Below are 21,843 nucleotides of genomic sequence, written 5' to 3' on the forward strand. Positions count from 1 at the left end.
TGCCCAATTACCCTAACCTGCCTAGTTAACCTAGTTAAGCCTTTAAATGTCACTTTAAGCTGAATACTAGTGTCTTGAAGAGTATCTAGTCAAATATTTTTTACTGTCATAATGGCAAAGATAAAACAAATCGGTTATTAGAAATGAGTTAATACCACTAATATGTTTAGAAATGTGTTAAAGAAATATTCTCTCCGTAAAACAGAAATTAGGAAAAAATATGGTCAGTATGCAAATATATATTTTTTGAATTACACAAATTATAATTTGACATCACTTTTCTACATTGATGGATAAGTGACCGCACGGGCATTGCTGATAAAGGGCATGTGTTTGTCTGCATGGAAATGTATTATCCTCCCTACCAGTTAAATTTGATCTAATTTGTGTCCTGAAACACACCCCCTCTCCTGCTTTTACTTCTGATTCTAACAGAGGGAGTGATTCGTTTGTGAATAAATCTTCGTTATGAGTGACTCGTTCACTCAGCGACAATAATACAAGTTTCAACACATTTCTGAACATAATAGTTTTAATAACTCACTTCTATTAAGTGATTTCTTTTATCTTTGCCATGATGACAGTAAATAACATTTGACTAGATATTTTTCAAGACACTTCTATACAGCTTAAAGAGACATTTAAAGGCTTAACTAGGTTAATTAGGTTAACTAGGTGGGTTAGGGTAATTAGGCAAGTTATTGTGTAACAATGGTTTTTTCTGTATAGTAAAAAAATACATATAGCTTAAAGGAGCTAATAATTTTGTCCTTAAATGTTGTTTAAAAAATTATAAACAGCTTTTATTCTAGCCGAGAATAGATAAATAAATAAATAAATAAAACTTTCTTCAGAAGAAAATATATTAAGACATACTGTGAAAATTTCCTTGCTATGTTAAACATAATTTGGGAAATATTTAAAAAAGAAAAAAATCAAAGTGGGGCTAATAATGCTGACTTCAACTGTATATCTATGTTTTGAATCTCATTAGCATGTTTGTGTGTGTTTGGGTCACAGGGGATTCAGCAAGACATTAACTCCAGACTGAGCATCAGCGATTTTCTCATTAAACCCATTCAGAGAATTACTAAATACCAGCTTTTATTAAAGGTACTGTGGACATCAGCGGTTTGATGCAAGTAGTAAATAATACTGTTTAATTGATGTACAACATTTAAATTTATTTATTTTTTGTTTGTTTTTGTTGTTATCAAGGATGTTTTGAAGTACAGTACAAAAGCAGGACTGGATTGTCAGGATATAGAGGTAAACATACATTCAATTTTGAAGAAGTTGGTTCAATTTCCCCATGATTATGGATTCTGTGAAGATTGTCCAAATAAGAAGTGGTAAACTAATAATAATAATAATAATAATAATTCCTTACATTTTTATAGCACTTTTCTGGGCACTCAAATCACTAAACACAATGGGGGGAATCTCCTCATCCATCACCAGTGTGCAGCATCCACCTGGATGATGCGACGGCAGCCATTTTGTGCCAGACCGAACACCACACACTAGCTGATTGGTGGAGAGGAGACAGAAGCTGCGTCTCAAATGGCACACTATACACTATGCATTCATGCACTGTGTACTTCTGGCAACTATTCCACAATGGCCAAAGCCCAGTATCCCTTTTTTTTACTTTTATTTGGGAACATTTACGATTTCTGAACATTTAGCAGATGTTAACGGTCACAAGTTTTAGATAAATAAGAAGATCCAAAATAGTACAATTTAAAACTCCATTAAAAGACATACCAGCAACCAGTGCAGAGAGAGAAATTGTTGAAGAATGAACAAAGTTTACTGTTTTATTGCACTTTTGTGTCATTTGTTGAAGCATCTTTTATTTCGTGCCCGGAGCTCAATTGTTTTTCTTGGCCTTATTGTTTGTCTTCACAACAGAATGCAGTTGACCTGATGTCCCAGGTTCCCAAGCTTTGCAATGACATGATGAATCTGGGAAGACTGCAGGGATATGAGGTATGAAAGGGCTTCACTCCTGAGGTTTCATCAAACTAAAAAATGTAGTAAAAAACAAGATGATTTTACCATGATTGAGCTCAGGTTCTTCAGTTATTCACCCTCAGGGGATTCCAAACACATTCATGTGTTTGATTTAAAATGTATTTATTTTTTTGTTTAGAAGCTTAATCAAGGTCTTGTGGGTTTGAAACAACATGAGGGTAAGCTAACAATGACTACGTTTACATGGATATCAGTGATCGAATTATTTGCCCTAATCTAATTAAGACAATAATAGGATTAAGCTGTTTACATGTCTGTAATGCACTTTAATAATGCGACTAAAATCGGCATACTCTACACGTCTTAATTCGATTTCTCTTTAGTTCAGATTATGTTAGTTAGATTTATATATATATATATATATATATATATATATATATATATATATATATATATATATATATATATATATATATATATATATATATATATATCAGTTTAGTTTAGATTATGACCTTAATCTGATTAAATTAATCAAAAATTGCTGTTTACATGGTCGACTCTTAATCAGAGTAATCACATTAAAATCAAATTATTGGTGTCCATGTAAACATAGTCACTGGCAACCAGTGTTGGGTGTATTTAGTTACAAAGTAACTACTTAATGTTATTAGATTACTTTACCACAGTAAAAGTAACTAAAGTAAGGAGATACTTTTCATTTTCAGGTCATTTAATTACAGTTACTTATAATTTATTTATTTTGCAATGTAAGAACTGTTCATAAATTCAACAGTTCTGGATTAATCGATTAAGAGAAGCAGAGTAATTCATTTATCAAGTAGACTGAACATGCTTGAGAACCTATGCACAGAAAGTCAGAAATCCATGTCAATGTATGGTAGGTATGAAATATTGTGTCATTGTTTTTAAATGTTTCGTTAGGATACATATCATTTTTAACCATTCTTAAAGGGTTACATTTTAAATAAAGCTAAAAGGTCATGTTTAACTCCGTTTTAAGGAATTAAAAGAGTTTTATTTCTATTGTCTATGTGGCATTAAGATTTATTTGAAGTGCATTTATTAAGTTCCGCCAACTTCAGCATGTTCCAGCATGTTTTACACAGCAGATGCCCTTCTATATGCAACCCAGTACTGGGAAACACTAATTCACATACACTAAGGCCAATTTAGTTTATTAAATTCACCCATAGTGCATATCTTTGGACTGTGGGGGAAAACTGGAGCACACAGAGAAAACCCATGTGAACACAGAGAGAACATGCAAACTCCACACAAAAACACCATCTGGCCCAGCCAGGATGCTGCTGTGAGGCAGCAGTGCTAACCACTGATCCACCATGTCACCACTAAGTTTTAAGTTGTGTTGAGTAAATTCATTTAATTACTTATTGAGTAACTAAAAATGTAATTTAAATACAATTTTAAATATGTAATTAGTAATTACTTTTTTTACACTTATGGCAAGAATTAACATTTTGTGGTTGAAATGTTGAAAATTAAAATTTTGACACAATTCAAGCTTCCTTCCGAATCATTGACATGTTAATGTTCTCTTCAGTAGCTTATAGTTAGTGAGTTCTTTGAGACATCATGATTTAGAATGTTAAGTTTTGTATGTTCGTGTCCTTCAGGGGAAGTTGACGAGTCAAGGAAAACTCTTGCAGCAGGAGACGTTCTTTGTGACCGAGCAGGACTCTGGCGTTCTGTCCCGCAGTAAAGAGCGCAGGGTTTTCCTGTTCGAACAAATTGTCATCTTCAGCGAGCTGTTACGTAAAGGCTCTTCCACTCCAGGGTACCAGTTCAAGAAGAGCATAAAGGTAACTGAACCACTGTTAATTATTGACTTTATTTTAGAATAAAGTATATTAAGCACAAAGTACATTGTTTTTTATGTATACTATACGCTAAGCTTATATTGAATGTGACAAATTTCATCAGCAAAATAGTATTTTGCAGTATTATTTGTATGATTAGACTATTTGTACATCAACCTTTTTATTTTTATTATTATGCCACCCTGGAGGTTAACAGGGTTGCTTATATATTTTTGTCAAAAAACAGGCATATAAATGTGCATTTTATTAATGTTTTTTGTAGAAAAAAGCTGTGAAAAGTGTTGAATTTGCATCGTATTTTAAAGGGCTTGGAGATTCATCGAAAATAAACAGCAATCAATTTCCTATATGATAAATCGATTGTCATGCACAACTAGTCAATGAAGCATGGTTGTGTGATCAGCAGTACATCTCCTCTGAAGCTAGAGGGCACTCTTGTGCAGAAACTCCAAACACTCATGAAGAAGAAACTCATGAATGCCATTAGCGTTGCATAATAAACAGTATTTAACTTAAAATAATAATCAATATAAGTGGTTCATTGATTCAGCGAGACTAATATTCACACAATTACGGAATTATTCATTCTGATCTCACGGGAAAACGTAAGACGTTAATGTTTTGCCAGTTTAGTGGCTAATTCGTACGAGTTCAGTCGTACGAAATTGTATGATTTTAAAAAGGAGGCGTGGCACCTAACCCCACCCCTAAACACAACCGTCATTGGGGGATGAGCAAATCGTACTAAATTGTAAGAATAAGATTGTACGAATTCATACGAATTAGCCACTTAATGAAAAAGTTACAAATTGCCGTGAGATTGTGTTGTATCATTCCACAGAAGAATTCATTTCAAACACTTGCCAATAGTTATGAAGTGAGTTGAGCGTAATAACATTATTAAATGTGGTATTTTCACAATCATAGGTCACTGAGAAACGGTGCTAACAGCTGTCATAATCACAGTATGATTACCTTGATTTCACTCGATTTTAAATACAGTTTTGCGTAGCTTTTCAGGATACTTTTGATTCTGTGTAGTGAATGTTGCTCTATCTGAACTCAAGTGTTGGACATTTACTACAGCTGGCTTTACTCACAATATGTGCATGAAAACCGATTAATCGGCCAGCCCAAGTCATTAAATAAGGGATAAAAATAGACGGATGGAGACATAGCTAATGCTGCAAGACAGCTGAAGTCATGTGTGACTTGTATTTTTGCGCAGGTGAGCTTCCTTGACTTGGAAGAGCATGTTGAAAATGATCCATGCAAGTTTGTGCTGTCGTGTCGTGGGTCGGCAGAACGTTTTACCCTTCAAGCAGCAAACACGGACATTAAACAAGTCTGGGTTCAGCATATCACCCAACTACTAGATTTACAAAGCAACTTCTTGTCAGGTAAAACATCACATAAATCTTGTACATTTGAATGAACTCTCATTTTTGCTGAGCCATTAAAATAATTAGGTGCATGTATCTACAGCTCTGCAGTCTCCTATTGAGTATCAGAAGGAGCGTAGTGGCTCTCAATCTCTGACCCGGAACTCTTCTGGGCGGATGGGTCAGTCCAACAGCAGGCCCTGCTCCACGGTTTCACTCGGAGCAGAGAAACCCTCTCTGTCTGGACGGAGCTCCACCCCGCTAAAGCTATCTACCTCCAATGGTGGTCCATGCTCTGAAAGATACCGCAGGGTGAGAACACAGTACCTCTGTTAACCATAAATAGATCATTTAAGAAAATGTTTGTGCTGAAATTCTCTGTGTGGTGAATAGATGAAGATCGATTGTTTTGTTCCAAAACAGGGATTAAAAATGTCACAATGTAATCGAAATATTTTCTTTTATAAGGCAAAGTTCCTAAAGGGACCAAAATAGCTAATGGCCCGTTTCCACTGAGTGGTATGGTACGGTTTGGATTTGGTACGCTTTTATGGCCGTTTCCACTGTCAAAAAGCATAACGAACCAAACCATACCATACCATTTTTTTCGGCACCCTTTCTAAAAGGTAGCAAATGGGAGAAAGGGTATCAAAAGGTGGAGCTACACGTGCAGCTGAATGCTGATTGGTTACAGAGATACGTCACAAGCTTGTGGAGCTACACAGAACGTAAACAAAGGAACCGCCATGTTTTTTTTAAATAGAAAGCCGAGACATTACATGTAAATACTATAGAGACCCGGACTCAAACTCTACTAAACTCTACTCACATTGGTCAGAGTTCCACGGTTTGTTTTCCCGCTCAGCTGTTATACGTCATTATTGTAATTTATGACTATGAGCATTAAGACATTCTAAGCGAAAAGCTGTGCTGTGAGGTAAGACTATTAAATACATAAAATTTGGCTAGAATTATCCATTATAGAGAGAAATAACAGATAAACCAAGACTGCAGTTCGGTCATATTTCCTAATCTTTCACTTTTTTTATTTAACATGAAACACAAATTTACCGGTAGGAATGACATCCCACCCTACTCGCCATTCTCTTTTCATATAGCCGTATATATGCCTATTTGGGGTGTCACGATTTAGATTTTTAATCGAAATCGAACGAAATTTATGCTCAATTTCGATTATCGAATCAAAAAATAGAATTGTCGATGTTGCCACGCCCCCATGTCACGTCAGCTTGGCTTGCCAAGCGGGAAAAAAGCAGGCTTGTTGAAGTGCTTGTTAAACTGCAGAAGCAGGAGACCCGCCGACAGAGCTTAAACCCTCTCCTCTTTCAATGAAGTCGCCGGTGTGTAAGCATTTTGGATTTCCAGTGAGTTATGTTGACAACGTTCGTGTTGTCGACAAAAAAAAAAAACACAGTTATGCAATGCTATGTACGTATTACGTATGGTTCGTCCGATAGACAACACCGATATCGCGATCCTCCGCCCACCCCCGTTGCAAATCCGCTCGCGAAAAGTACACACTGAGGCCCTGTTTACACTGTCTTTGTTTTTAAATGGCATTTTAGAACGACAACGATTTGACATCCACAGTGGCGTGTAGCATTTCTGAGCAGCCCTCCTTCCTCTCTACCTCTGAAAATGCACATCACGTGACCACACAGACACAGACGCACACACAGCCATGCGCTCGAGACAGCAGGTCCAGGCAGTCAGAGGACTGCTTCAATCTTTCACTCACTTGTACTTAGTCATTTTAGCGAACACCTCAGATACTGTTGGCTGGTTCCTGTTGGTTGTGCGTCTTTTTTACCGACGCCATTATAACGACACAGATCACTGCCTATTCACGAGTCCCGCAGAAAAAGTGATTAACAGGTGGTAATTATGTGTGTATCTTGCCTTTATTCATTTACTGTATGATTTGTTTATGGGTAAAACAAAGACCATGCAGGTCAGGTAGTTTAAACGGTAGGCTACAAATAATTAATTGGTCATTCATTAATTAATTATTCATAATCGAAAATCGAATCGAATCGTGCCTTTAGAATCAAAAATGTAATCGAATCGAGGATTTGGAGGATCGTGACACCCTTAATGCCTATTACATAACCATAATTCGCTGTGATGATCCTGGTTCATTAGTTTGTTAGATCGTATTGCTTACTTCACTGCAATCAATCCACTCCAGAGTTCGTTTCAATCTAACCGACACCACCTCATTCAGGTGATCTTGGACCAATTGTTTTGCCGTGGATCCGAGTGCGATGGTCCCACTTTATATTAAGTGGCCTTAACAAATATGTACTTACACAGGAATTAATAGTTCCTAATTAATAACCCAACCCCTATCCCAACGCAAGAGCACTACAAATGTTCTTAAATACATTATGAACGCAGTAAGTACATTGTATTTATTTTTTTGATGCAAGTACATAGTAGTTAAGGACACTTAATATAAAGTGTGACCGAAATCAGTTATTAGAAATGAGTTATTAAACTATTATGCTTAGAACAGAAATATACAGGTTGCTAATAATTCAGGAGGGTACTTCAACTGTACATATATGACAACCAAGGCGAATACTATAAGCTACTCCATATCCTAGTCATCCTTGCTAACTATTATATTGTTGACCATTGAAATTTTAGATGGAATTGTGTTTTTACCATATTATAATTATTATTTATTGTGTGTTTTGTGTGTTGTATGCTGCGTTTGTGTGTGATTTCTCCAGCAGTTTGAAGGCTTGGGCTGCAACGGTACATCGTCCTCCTTGATGGTGACTCAAGATTATACTGCACTGAAAGAGAATGAGATCTGTGTCACACAGGGTGAGGCCGTGCAGGTACTGGCCACTAACCAGCAGAACATGTACCTTGTGTACCGACCCGCAAATAGCCAATCACCACCTGCAGAGGGCTGGGTGCCGGGACACATCCTAGGCCCCGTCACAAAACCTCTCATAGACACTACTGCAGACGCAAGCATCAAGTAAGTGTCAATCAACACTAACCGGAGCTCTGATTGGATTGTTTAAGACTGCACCCCTCCCCCGCCCCCTTCATTTTGAGCACCCCCACCCCATTATGTTGGAACTAACCTGGATGTTTTGGAGCTTTTTGCACGGGAGGTTTTGATTTTCTTCTTGAGTTTTTTTTTTTTTTAAGTTAAAAAGTGAACATACAAAACATTTTTCAAAGACGCGTCGTTTTGTAGAATGAGGATTTGTGAAGAATCTTACATCAGTGTGGAAATGGAAATGTCTGGACTCTTATTTCAGTTCCTAACACCAAGTTTTTATTGTTTCTTTGCTTTTGTTGATATGATTATTGTTTTGTTTGTTCGTGTGTGTGTGTATGTGTGTGTGAAACTAAGAAAGAAATGAAAAGAAAGCTAGCAAGGCCTTTTGAATGATTTGGCCTGTTTCTCCTGGTGGAGGACATATACTGTTGTCTATGGCAATTTTTTTATATATATAATTTGGGTTTGTGTTTTAATTGTATTTTTGTACAGATTTTTTGTTCTACAGGATCACATTTTTGGCAGTTTATTGTAAATACTGTTGGTTTCTTTATTGTTTGTAGCACATTCCTGTAAAGAGCCTTTTTGCACTATTTAAGTGAACCTTAATTAATGAAGTCAGGTTTGTGCAATAGAACTACAGTTGCAATGTTGTAGTGTAACTAATGATTTTAATTGTATATTAAATATGTAAAATAAATTTTTGACATGCGCATGACTTAACAATTTATTCTGACAGTTTTATTTTTGTTTTATTATGTCCACCATGAAAATTGATACTAAAAAGGTGACAACAAAGGGGTTGTCACGATGATTTTGTTACCAATCAATACTAAAAAATTTTAAATGTTTGAGCGCGTTCTTAAACCGCGCTGATTTGCCTTTGTGTTCACATGCTCAACAGACATGACTGTGATTGGCCATGATGGTCATCAGTTCACTAAACTCACTGATGTTTACTGAGGGTGCTTCACACAGGTCCGCACCCCGGTTTGTTTGACGTCAGAGTACTGTAAGTTTAGCTAGTGTGAACGTGTCTTCTGAACTCGGTTGCGCACCCACGAACCGTACCCGAGTCCGCCAGAAAGAGGTGGTCTGGGGTACGGTTAATGCAAACTCTGGTCCGGTTTACTTCTGGTATGAATCTAACCAAATAATGGAAGTAAACCGCAAACAATACAACAAACTATAGTTTGTATAACGTTTATTTTTGTGTGTTTGTGTGTATGTGTTTATCACATTGGTGACAAGCGGGACTGAGCCAGGGTAAGCACAGTGATAATGTCTGCTTGCGTTATGTTCTGAACGTTTCTAATATTTTTGCGGCAGATGGACGCGAGTCGCTTTCCAAAACCAAAAGATTCAGTAACAGCAAAATGACCGCAATGTGTGGACGTCATTCCATTTAGGTGCTTTGCTTTTGTCTCTGTCACCTAGCAACAGCAGTACACACAACAGCAGCTCGATGACACAAGCGTTCCAGGGTTCAGAAGGAAAAAAGACAGTGTGAACACAAACTAACCGAAAAGGTGGCAAGCAGGGACAATCAAACTTGAGTACGGTCCAGGCAATTGAACCAAGTGTGAAAGCACACTGGAGTGTTTTGAAGCCACAATTCATCAGCAGATCGCTCGTATGTCAGCTTATAGACAAATCAGCTATGACTTTGAAATGCTCCGGTGTGCACAGCAGTGAGTTTGGTAAACTGATGACCTTCACGGCCAATCACAGTCATTTCTGTTGAGCATGTGAACACAATGGCAAATCAGCAGTGTTTAAAAACGCGCTCAAATGTTATTGGAACTTTTAAAATGTCAGTATCGACTGGTACCGAATTTCAGTATCGTGACAACCCTACAGCATAGCAAGTTATAAGAAATTCCTCATTGCTTTCACATTGTAAAAGTGTGCTGCACCTTATTTTTTATTTGTTTTAGGTTGTGTTTTTATTTCATAATGTAGTATAGAGTACATTTCATTTGTGTTGTACTAACCTCTTTTGTCCTTGACAGTAAAGGTTTGTGTGTGAAGCAGTATTTGATGAAAGATATGAAGGACTGCCATTCTCACACAAACTGTGCGTCCACCTTGGTGTAAGGATGTAGATTTCTATACATACAGCATTTCGATATTTGAACTTCATATGATTTTTTATGTTAATGAAAATAAGAGAGGTCTCATGCATTTCAGACTGCATTTATTTGCTTAAAAATATAGTTAATATGTGAAATAATATTATACAAAAATACCTATTTTCAATACACATTGTTATTAGTATTGCGATAAAGATATTTATGCTTTTTATCTTAAACTTTTTTCAGTTTGTTTTCCCCTTTCTATAAAATCATTTTGGTAATATTCAAAATATTGTAATGTGTATTTTTTTTTGTTTGGATTGGTTTGTTTTTTGGGTTTTGTTGACCTCCCTATTTCCCAGCCCAATTGATTTTCCCCTGTAGCACGTTACTATGCATTTTCCTCACTCTTAGATTTGCATTTCCGCCACTGCATGCGGGATTGACAACTTGATATTTTGACACGACAGGAAATCTCTTTCGTGGAACACACTTCGTGCTCGTAAGCGTGCAGAAAAGGACAGCACGCCCCTCAAAAGTGACTTTAAAGTTGAGAATGGACTGCGTAAGCCAAAGGAAATTCTCAGCAGCAAAGTCAAAGTGAAAGTAAGTAGGGGGGTGTGGAGGGTGTGTGTTAATTTCCACCATTGTGGAAATTCAGACTGAAAATACTAATCCCTCTTGTGTTTTTTTGTCTTAACAGCGTAATAAAGACAGTATTCTTTTCATGCTTTTGTTCCATTTTGTTTAAAGTGTCCCACGGCGCATGCCTTGTGTGTAGCCATGCATTTATACTTCTGCGTGCTGTTTATGTTGCAATAACACTTCCAAAATGCTAGCTGGCAGTAGGTTATGGTATGTTCCTCTGTATCGAGTTTCTTCGCTGGTGTTTTGCTTTTTCTGAACACTACCTTAATGTACAAGTAGCTAAAACCTGCTCATTCATTAACTGGTGGACACGCAACAACTTCAATCATGAGGTAAACACAAAACATATGCAGCTCCTTCACGGAATTTGACACCTGTAAACACTCGCTCCATTGGGCTCTCAGCACCGCCCATACTTGGCACAGCTACCAAGCTGACCAATCACAGAGCTTGTGTTACGCGTCATTGCGATGAATAGTTACATTTTTTGAGAGGTCAGCGTCTGTGTCATCCACGGCGAGGTCTATGCGACCACACGAAGGCTGCGCCAGACCATACACATATGCCTGACACAGAAGTATACAACATGCTTTAGGTTCAGTTTTATTTCCATAACCAATACATGTGCATAATGCCAAGCTGTAGCTTTTTAGTGGTGTCAGCAGCAGCATCTTGATAAGATTCAATGTGAAAAACAAAACAGTTCACTTTAAAACAAAATTGTATATGTATTGAGAATGTATATCGTATATGTACAATGTTCTGTGTCCAATTTTACAGTAGATGTTTTGTTTTTGTGATTAATGGCATTAATATCCCTGCCTTTTTGCCTTGGCATTCTTTAAGACTAATGCAATCTCGCAACAATTGGTAAGTTTTTGATTGAGTGGCTAATTCGTATACATTTGAATGATCTCATTCGTGCATTTTAGCATTATGTGCTCATCCGCTAATGAGGGGTACGAGTGGGGTTATGATATCACGGCTCCATAGTTTAAGGATGCTTTCACACCTGTGAATTGATTCATTTGTTCCGAAACAGGGATTCAAATTGTTCCATCGTTGCTCTTTGTTCATGGCGCAGTTCGCTTTCACATTGCAAAGTTTCTAAACGGACCAAAATAGCTAAAACTAGTCATGTGTGAGTAAACTCTCCTCACGTTGGTGAGGAGATGGTCAGGGAGTTTCACGGTCAGGGAGTTTCACGGTTTATTCCCGCTCAGCTGTCGAGAGGATGGTGGTTTTGGTGGTGTTTGACAGGGTGCGCGCGACGTGTCTGAAGAGTGAGGAGGGATGCGGTGGGGAGGGGTGAGAATGGTGCGCAACATATGAGGACCGAGAGGGAGACACGAGGTTACCGGGAGATTATTTCTCGTTTGTGCATTTGCGGGAGACTCCTGAAACTTCCGGGAGACTTGGGATATCTGGAATGACCTCCCGCCCTACTCATAATTCTCTCTTCATATAGCCGTATGCCTATTACATAGCTATAATACACTGTGATATAGCTGGGCTCGGATCGTATCGTTTTCTCACTACAATCGATCTGCTCCAGAGTTTCAATCAAGCCGAGACCACCTCATTCAGGCGATCTCGGAGCGGTTGATTTGGCGTGGATCCGAGCGTGATTGCTGGATTCACATATGCCAAACGAACCGCGCTAACTGGGCAAATGAGACGAAAACAAAAGTCTAGGTGTGAAAGCACCCTAAGTAACAATTCACTCCATTTACTAATGGCTTATTAGCTACCTATTATTAAGATATTTACTATTAATACCCATTATTAAGATGTTAACTGTGTATTAGCACTTTTAAAGAATGATCGTATTTCACATCCCTAATCCAACCCAAAACCTAAACCCAACTTCTAATATAAGAGGCTAATTAGTAGTTTGTTGAGCTAAAAATCTTAGTGGTTTGTTAATTTTATAAATTGTACATTTAAAATTTAACTTTGTACTTTAAAAGATTGTATGTGTCTGTACAAACAAAGTCATTTAAATATGTATGAATTAGCCACTTTTGCGACAATATTTTCCCAGTGAGATCAGGCTGGTAAATTCCACCTTTATATATTCCTGCATTGCGAGTGTTTAACTTTCTTCTCTCTCAACCCAAACCACAGGAGTCCCGCAGTTCTGATGAGTCTGAATGTGAGGATGAACTAGACCCCAAAACTAGTATGGAGGTAGAGATACTGATCCTTATGCATTACCATCCATTCATCAATCAATCAACCATTATCGACTATTGTAGACCTATAAAATAACACCATTAGCTTGTTTACATACTGTATGTGATCATATAGTATTTATTAAATTAGTGATACAAAAGCAACTAGATGTAATCTGTTACTAACATGTGATTTATTTATTTTATGTACTACATTCAAAAAATGTTGCTTGCTACTTGATCAGACTACTTATTTAAAATGAGTTGAAAACTCAATTCTTAACGTTTTTTGGGGGGGACAAACTAATTTTTTTATGTTCAATCCACTTAAATTTGTAAAAAGTATCAAGTTAACTAATTTGTGTTAGGACAACATAAAGGTATTGTGTGGAACCCAGCATTTTTTACAGTGTATACCATGAACTTTTGAAGTGTCAGTGGTTGAGGGTGGCCATTTTGTAAGTCTTGGGTCAGCACTTAAATCAGAATATGTCTCATAATTTATTTAAAAGCTTTTACTCTTAAACAAGTCTTACTTTTATGAATCATTTGTTGATGAATAATTAAAAGGTCAAGACTATTATCTTAACCCCCTAAACTGTTGGTCGCACTTTTTAATCAGAGTCTTTTTGGCATATCTAATCTTTGAACACATAGGTAAGCATGGTCTCGTTTTAAAGAAGGCACTTGTTAGACTGTTGCTGAAGTTAAAAAAGTTAACTCTTTACTCTTACTCTAAACCTACTTCAAAACTAAAGCCAAAACAGTAAGCATTTAAATTGAAATATGAATCAATATTACAAAAATGTGACCTCCAGTTGAAATCAGTCTTCATTGGTGACTATTCAAGGTTAATTTCTATTTCTAAGTAAGGTTTGAGTGATATCGCAGCCATTTTTTAAATACTTTTCAAAACATTTAAGTACACATCATATGCAAACCTCTCCTGTTTTTCCCAGTATTCTCCTGTACTTTACCACTCTCTATCCTGCTATCATCCTGTTTAAGTATTTTCCAGTATTTTTCAAATGTGACAAATACACATATTATATATAAACATGTCCTTCTTGTTTCCCGGTATGCCATTTTTTTTTACATCCCAATGTTGACAGGTATGAGTTTGATGGAGAATTTGCTAGGAATCTATTGCATTTTAGTGATATTTAAAATGTTAAATATAACAATATATGTCCAAATATAGAATGAATGTTATCAAACTCTTTCAGTGAATTGGTTTCTAGATATTCTTCATGATTTTACATGTGGATTGCTGGGAATTACATCCTAAATGTTCCCGCTTTTTGGCTGGGTCGGTTAGCATTTCTGTGTAGAGTTTGAATGTTCTCCACGTGTTCGCGTGGGTTTCCTCTTGGTGTTCCAGTTTCCCCCGCCGTCTGAAGACATGCACTATAGGTGAATTGAATAAACTAAATTGGCCGTACTGTATGAGTGTGTGCGAATGATGTATGGATGTTTCCCAGTTCTGGGTTGCAGCTGGCAAGGCATCCGCTGTATAAAATGTGCTGGATATGCCCTGATGAATAAGGGGATTAGGTCGAAGGAAAATGAATTAATGTTTTCGCTTTGTCTTGATCATCAAAAAAACTCACAAAGTAATATATATATATTACTTGGTGAGTTTTTTTGATGAACAAGACAAAGCAAAAACATTCATTCATTCAGTTATATATATATATATATATATATATATATATATATATATATATATATATATATATATATATATATATATATATATGTGTGTGTGTGTACACACACACACTTTAAACAATATAGCTTATTTTAAATAATGTAAGGACATGTCACACAGAAGGGATGGTGACAGGTAAGAGGTTTTAAGAACATTTTTAAATGTCTTATACATACAGGAGCAAATGTTAAAAGGTATACCACTCTTTCTGCCATTTCAACAGATTGTATTTTACAGTGTAAAAATGACATGACAAATGGTCATGACAACAAATGCTTTGTTACTTTCATTTTAATCAGTTAATCAGGTTTTAACTATTTATTTTGTTATACAGTTTGTAACTTAACATTTTAGTTCGTTTGACATGTAACTTGAGATGACTGGAAAAGTTCATTTGATTCAGAAAAATATAAATGAGATTGATTGAGTTGAAAATTAGTCCGTGTATATGTTGCCGGTCAAATAAAAGATATTTGTAATTTATATAATTTAAATAATTAAATGATAATACCAGAAATATATTTAAATCCCATATAATGTATGTTGTTTTGATTAAATAATGCATAATTATGTACTATTTGTTCAATATTTTTGATACCTTATAGTAGACAAAAGTGCAAGTACAATTTATTTCAAATTCATTCAGTATATAATTACATGCAATGATTGCGCCCTCTGGTGGCCAAATGCTAAAATAACACTAAAATGCTTGACTTTTTCTTTCTTTTTTAGAAAAATATAGGCTTTTTTTTGAGAAGTGTCTGTCTGCGAACTGCAAGTCTGGGGGTGTAACATGAAGGGGGCGTAAACTGTAATACGTTAGAGAGATAACCTGAACTTATGGAGACCCATATGTCAAAACTCAGTTATCGGCAAGATGGTGTTGTGCATCATCTACACCTATCACAACCCTAAACCCTACCATCATAGTTCTTGATGTCTACACCTACCACAACCCTTAACCTAACCTTCACAGTTATTAACGTCTACACCGTCCACATCCCTAAACCCAACCATCACAGTTTTTAACATGCAACTGTGAGTTGCAGAGGCTTTCATACTATGCACTCGCCATTGTACTGTTATTTGCAACCACAGCGGGCACTGCCTGGTAAGCTAATTGTCATGAAAAATGGGTAAGGAAGTCAGTGAGTTGCATGTTGGAGTTGCTAAATCAATGAATATAAAATATATCAAATGAATTGGTTGTGGATAAATTTGGAGAAATCTCATGAAAACATTTGGTGAAAATGTACTCTGGTAAGTATTTCTGCCATCCTGCCAACAACATCTCATGGTGTCATCTCACATGGTATGGGACCTTGATAACTGCAAGTTACGTCCTTTCATGTTACGCACCCATCTTGCTTTCCGCAGACAGATAGACTTGCATTTTTTATCTCTCTTGTAGTCTGAAGTGCTGAAAGTTATCAACTTGTAACAATTGTTTTGTGTCTGTTTTGCAGTTACTGAACCCTAATTTCATCCAAGAGGGTGAGTTTATTCATGTACAGATGCTCTATTTTTCTGTATTTCCCACTCGTAGGCAAGAAGCAATGCTTGTTTGATTTTAAACTTTAAAATGCAGATAAACTTTTAGCAGGTTTATGATTTGTCAACTAATGTATCATATCTACATCTCTGATTAGTATGCACAAGCAACACTTTACAATAGGTTGTCGTATTGTAATCCAACACAATCTCACGGCAATTCGTAACTTTTGATTTAGTGGCTAATTCGTATGAATTCGTTCAAACTAATTTGTACAATTTAGTACGACTTGCTCATCGACCAATGACGGCTGGGTTTAGGGGTGGGGTTAGGTGCCACGCCTCTTTTTTTTTTTTTAAATCGTACAAACTTGTACGAAATAGCCACTAAACTGGCAAAACGTAAAATACTTAAGTTCTCTTGTGAGATCCACCTGTTGAAAGGATTTAATGCTTTTTGATGTGATGAGCTTAAATACTGCTCGAATCAATGCATCAACTGGATTTTTTTTCTTATGGTAAATATTAATATTATCACATTTTATGAGCACTATTATTATTGGTATCAAATTAGTCATTTTAAGTTACATTACATTGTTAGGAGACTGTAAGGTCAGGGTTAGGGTTAGGGTAAGTTGACATGTTCTTGCAAACTTTCTCATAGTCAGTTGAATGTCTGTTGAAGCCAGCAGATTTTACTAATACTTTAATGATAACTAGATAGCATGTACTTGGAATGTAACTTATAGTCAGGGCCAGACAGAATCTGCAGACATTTTTCCTATTTCTGTGCAAAACTTTTTAACAGTTGTAACAAATCTGAGGATTTATGCAGAATTATTTTTGGGAGTATTGTAACTTAAAACTTACAACAGGAAACAAAAAAATAAACTTTGTATCTTTTAGGGTTTACAATGAAAATCCAATTAGATCCACTTGTTTGAAAATGAATATATAAACAGAATAAATATGTATTTACCAATGCTATCTCATGGCAAGTCCAGCCTGATCTCACGAGAAAACGTAAGTATTTTACGCTTTGGCAGTTTAGTGGCTAATACGTACGAATTTGTACGAGTTCAGTCATAAGAAATTGTATGATTTTAAAAAGGAAGTGTGGCACCTAACCCCACCCCTAAACCCAACCGTCATTGGGGGAAGAGCAAATCGCAATAAAATGTACGAATTAGATCATACGAATTCGTACGAATTAGCCACTAAATGAAAAAGTTACGAATTGCCGTGAGATTGTGTTGGCAAGTCAGAACTTTTTGATGTATTGGTTAATTCCTATGATCTCATTTGTTTAATTTAGTATGATTTGCTCATCCCCCAATCACGGTTGGACTTAGAGATGGAGTTTGGTGCCATGCCTTTTAAAAATATTACGACATAAAATAGTCACATTTTCTTGTGAGATCAGCTTGATATTTAAATACATTTACTTGATGGGTTAAAAAAATCAGCACTGGATCTCTGCATGCACAGGTTCCGTGTGGGCCTACTCGTAGTCAACAACATGTACAATAGGTACCATCAAAACAAAGTGATACATTATTATTTTTTAGTATTATTAGTAGTAGTAGTAGTAGTAGTGGTAGGAAGAACTGAGACAAAATTAGAGCAGTCGACCTTTAAACATATTACATTTTACAAATTCACATTCTAATGTGCTCAGATGTGCTCAGCCTGATCTCACAAGGAAGCATAAGTATTTTACGTTTTGTCAGTTTAGTGGCTAATTCGTACGAGTTCAGTCGTTTAAAAATGTACGATTTTTAAAAGAAGGCGTGGCACCCAACTCCAACCATCGTTGGGTGATGAGCAAAGCGTACTGAAATGTACGAATTGTATCAATAAATTAAATTGTATTAGATTGTACAAAATAATGCGAACTAGCTACTAAATCAAAAAGTTACGAATTGCCGTGAGATTACATTGGGTATTCAGTTTTGTCCCATCGTTGATAAAAAAAGGGGATAATTTAAATTTAATATTGTTGTTGCCATTGATTGCAAATTTGTTAAATGTTAATCTGTATGCCGTCTTGTTATTATGGTACCATGTTTAAGAGTATAACTATTCTATTAAGTGCTCATTCGGTCGTACATGCAGGTTTGTATTTTAATTGATTCTGTCATCTAATTTGAATAATTTCTTGCATCTGTGATACAGTCGCTCCAGAGTTTCTGACGCCTCTAACAGACGTGACGTGTGCTCTGGGAGAGACGGTGGTTCTGTGCTGTAAAGTGTGTGCTCGACCCAAACCCACAATCACCTTGAAAGGACCTGATCAAAGTCTGCTGGCCAACAATAACCGCTTCACTATTAATATCAGGTAATATCAGATTCAGATTAATATCAGATTCTTCATATCTAACCTCTAAAGAATTTTTATTTACATATATTATATTTTCTATAGCTATAACTTATTTTTTTTTATATCTAAAATTGTTAGATGCTGATTTCAAGAAAATATTTAACATTTGAAGAAAGGGTTCCCCAAAAAATGAATTTACTCAACCTTTTTTTCTTCAGTAGAAGATTATAGAAGATTTTTAGCTGATTCAGTTCTCCTTGGCGATTCTTATAAATTTTACGTAAGTTATTAGGAATACCACAATACTCATGGTACAATACGCATAGCCTTTTATTACTTGCTGGACTAGCTCTGTGCGTGTTTGAACTCATGTACATGCACATGGTACCAGAAGTGCACACTGTACGTTGATGTATGCTTTTGATATTTAATCACAGAACATTAAGACGCAAGGAGAACTTACACTCGATTTGAGAAGTGCCTCGTCTGAACATGATAAGGAAAGTTAGAATGCATAAATTATCAAGAAATTATCTTTCTTCTAGACGTTTTTTCAATAAACAATAAAACCCATTTATGTTCATTGTCAATGTGGCCTGGCTTGACGAATGTACAGTAAAATTATGGCAGATTCTGTGTGTCCTGTCTTAACTTGAATTCTTTACTTGGGTATTGTCCATTGGTCAATTGAACTTTCCTAAAAAAGCAAGCCCAATAATATCAAAGTAATTCTGTGGGAAAACTAAAGACTTTGCAACACCATGTGCTGTGTGTGTATCTTTGTGTGGATGTATTTTTCCACAATTAAAATTATTAAACCTAATTATTAAAATTTCCATAATTATATAATTATAATAGTTTTTACAGTGATCAAAGTGCCATTTCTGAAATTAATCTCCTGGTATCTGTGTTTTCTTTGTTTCATTTTAGAGAAACTGGTGACATAGTGTTGAAAATCTGCAATCTAATGCCGCAGGACACTGGCATCTACACGTGTGTTGCTGTGAATGACCATGGTACAGCCTCCTCATCTGCATCCATTAAAGTACAAGGTAATTTTTTTTTTTTTAAATAAGAAAACCATGTGGCTTGCGATCCATCTTTCCACATTTAAATGAGATTACAATCAATCTTTGATTGTTACAATGACAATCTTTGGTGTAGGTATCCCAGCAGCCCCTGCTCGACCGGTGGCACAGGAGGCAAGCAGCACTGCAGTGATTGTCCACTGGCTTCCTCCAGCCAGCTCAGCAAATTCTGCCATCTCCAGCTACACTGTGGAATATAGGCAGGAAGGTAAACTATTACACGAGCATAAAATCTGATGCTTTTTAAGAATGCAGTTTTTCACCTGGCAGCATGTAATTCACCATGTGCAGGGCCGGAGCAAGCTAAACTGCCGCTCTAGGCAAAGGACAGTCACGCCGCCCTCAAACCTAAAGTAAAACTTTAGGGGGGGGGGGGGGGGGCTTATTATTATTATTGGGGGTCTATTATATAACTGAGGCGCGGTGGCGAGGGTAGTTTAGGGGACGCCACCATCTCTATTCTGCCACGCTGAACGCGGATATAACTGAGGCGTGGGTGGCGAGGATAGTTTCGGGGACGCCGCTCTCTATATTCTGCCACCCTAGACGCGGATATAATTGTGGGCGCGGGTGGCGAGGATAGTTTCGGGGACGCCGCCCTATCTATTCTGCCATCCTAGGCGGCCGCCTAGGTCGCCTCTATGGAAGCGCCGGCCCTGACCATGTGTGGTTACAAGCGCTTTTTTTCTGACACAATGTTGTGCTTCACACAATACCCATCAGGTGGCACAAGAAGCAACTTTCAGTAGTTCATCTAAAGCAGGGATGCTCGACCCTGTTCCTGAAGACCTACATTTATAATATTTTAGTTTTATTTATTTCATCTTTGATCAACTAAATGCATGATTAAATCACACTGAACTGAGCTAAACTGAACTGAACTGAACTTTAACACTAAAACCTGAACCACACTGTTCCAGTTACTATGACCATTTATGTGAAGCTGCTTTGACACAATCTACATTGTAAAAGCGCTATACAAATAAAGCTGAATTGAATTTAATTGAATCCTTGGTTAATGGAAAAATACTGTAAAGAAAGAGACGGAAAACTGAGCTCAAATTTTAGAATACTAGTGTAAGATATAATGTAAAGCCTGTTTTATTAAAAGGGTTGGAGATGTATTGAAAATGGTTCTAAAAAGAATGACGATAAACCCAAAATTTGTTATTTTGTGCTTTTGAACATCCAGCGTTTGGTAAACGTATGTGTCTCTCTATTTGTGTGCAGATTCTCTGGTATGGCAGCAGTTGGTGGTCTCCACGGCAGATGTGTGTGTGAAGATTGACAATCTGATTCCTGGTGGGCACTACCAGTTCAGAGTCAGTGCCAGTAATCCCTGGGGCACCAGCCCGCCTAGTGAACCCTCAAACATGGTGACATTATCCAGCACAGGTAAATACAATTGAATAAAATATGAATACTTTCTGTCTGCAGGTGTTGTTGTCATCTACAGCAGCATCCTAACTGAAATGGATCCTCTTGGAAGGCTTTTGAAAGAATGTTTTAGGGTTCCTGCTCAAAGCCAACATCAACTCCCTGACTTTTTATTTCTCTGAATAAAAGGCTGAATTTTCATCACACAGATTTCCTGTAAATCCTGGCCACAGTAAAAAATATCCAAAAGTTCTCTTTTGTATTTAGTTTTCCCCCCCCTATTTATTTATTTATGAAAAAAGACTATGGCTATGGAAATCGCTTACTACTAAGTAAGTACTGCATTCGAATTTTAATTTACTACTCAATCATTAGAAAAGTACGTTCTATATAGCATGAATGTGAGTAGTATGAATGGAACTCGGACATACTACATTCACCATTTTGTCATGATCAGGTGACCCACCTGCATCAGTTGTTTCGCTTCACTCCTATTCATGAATTCTCTCGCGGTATACCAAGGGATATCATAGCATGAATCGGATGTGCACTTCAGAATCTCGGATGTAGTAGATCATCTGGGTACTTTTCGCATGTCGTTTTTCGAATTCTATAAATTCGGACATACTACTCGGCTCACTGTTTTTAGCGTACTATATAGTATGGATGCATTTTCGGACGCAGCTTATGTGTAC

The 21,843-nt window shown here is 36.7% G+C and overlaps 1 protein-coding gene across 13 annotated transcripts in view; it reads left to right on the forward strand.

The window, feature by feature from the left end:
* kalrna (kalirin RhoGEF kinase a) overlaps positions 1-21,843 on the forward strand; it is a 273,633-nt gene that overhangs the window by 244,382 nt on the left and 7,408 nt on the right. For 6 of the 13 annotated variants that reach the window (XM_017357741.4, XM_009304451.5, XM_021478826.3 and 3 more), the window contains 14 exons: positions 1,021-1,113; positions 1,219-1,269; positions 1,915-1,992; positions 3,636-3,821; positions 5,068-5,239; positions 5,325-5,533; positions 7,978-8,234; positions 10,810-10,945; positions 13,115-13,177; positions 16,339-16,366; positions 18,539-18,701; positions 19,614-19,735; positions 19,848-19,979; positions 21,002-21,166. In XM_017357741.4, coding sequence (XP_017213230.2) covers positions 1,021-1,113; positions 1,219-1,269; positions 1,915-1,992; positions 3,636-3,821; positions 5,068-5,239; positions 5,325-5,533; positions 7,978-8,234; positions 10,810-10,945; positions 13,115-13,177; positions 16,339-16,366; positions 18,539-18,701; positions 19,614-19,735; positions 19,848-19,979; positions 21,002-21,166 — 1,855 coding nt within the window. Of the gene's footprint in view, positions 1-1,020; positions 1,114-1,218; positions 1,270-1,400; positions 1,993-3,635; positions 3,822-5,067; positions 5,240-5,324; positions 5,534-7,977; positions 8,988-10,809; positions 10,946-13,114; positions 13,178-16,338; positions 16,367-18,538; positions 18,702-19,613; positions 19,736-19,847; positions 19,980-21,001; positions 21,167-21,843 lie in introns of those variants that run through there. The other 7 variants (XM_009304450.5, XM_073912396.1, XM_073912398.1 and 4 more) reach the window with 3 other exon arrangements.

The sequence above is a fragment of the Danio rerio genome, chromosome 9 (genome assembly GCF_049306965.1).
Source record: "Danio rerio strain Tuebingen ecotype United States chromosome 9, GRCz12tu, whole genome shotgun sequence".
Classification (NCBI taxonomy): Eukaryota; Metazoa; Chordata; class Actinopteri; order Cypriniformes; family Danionidae; genus Danio; species Danio rerio.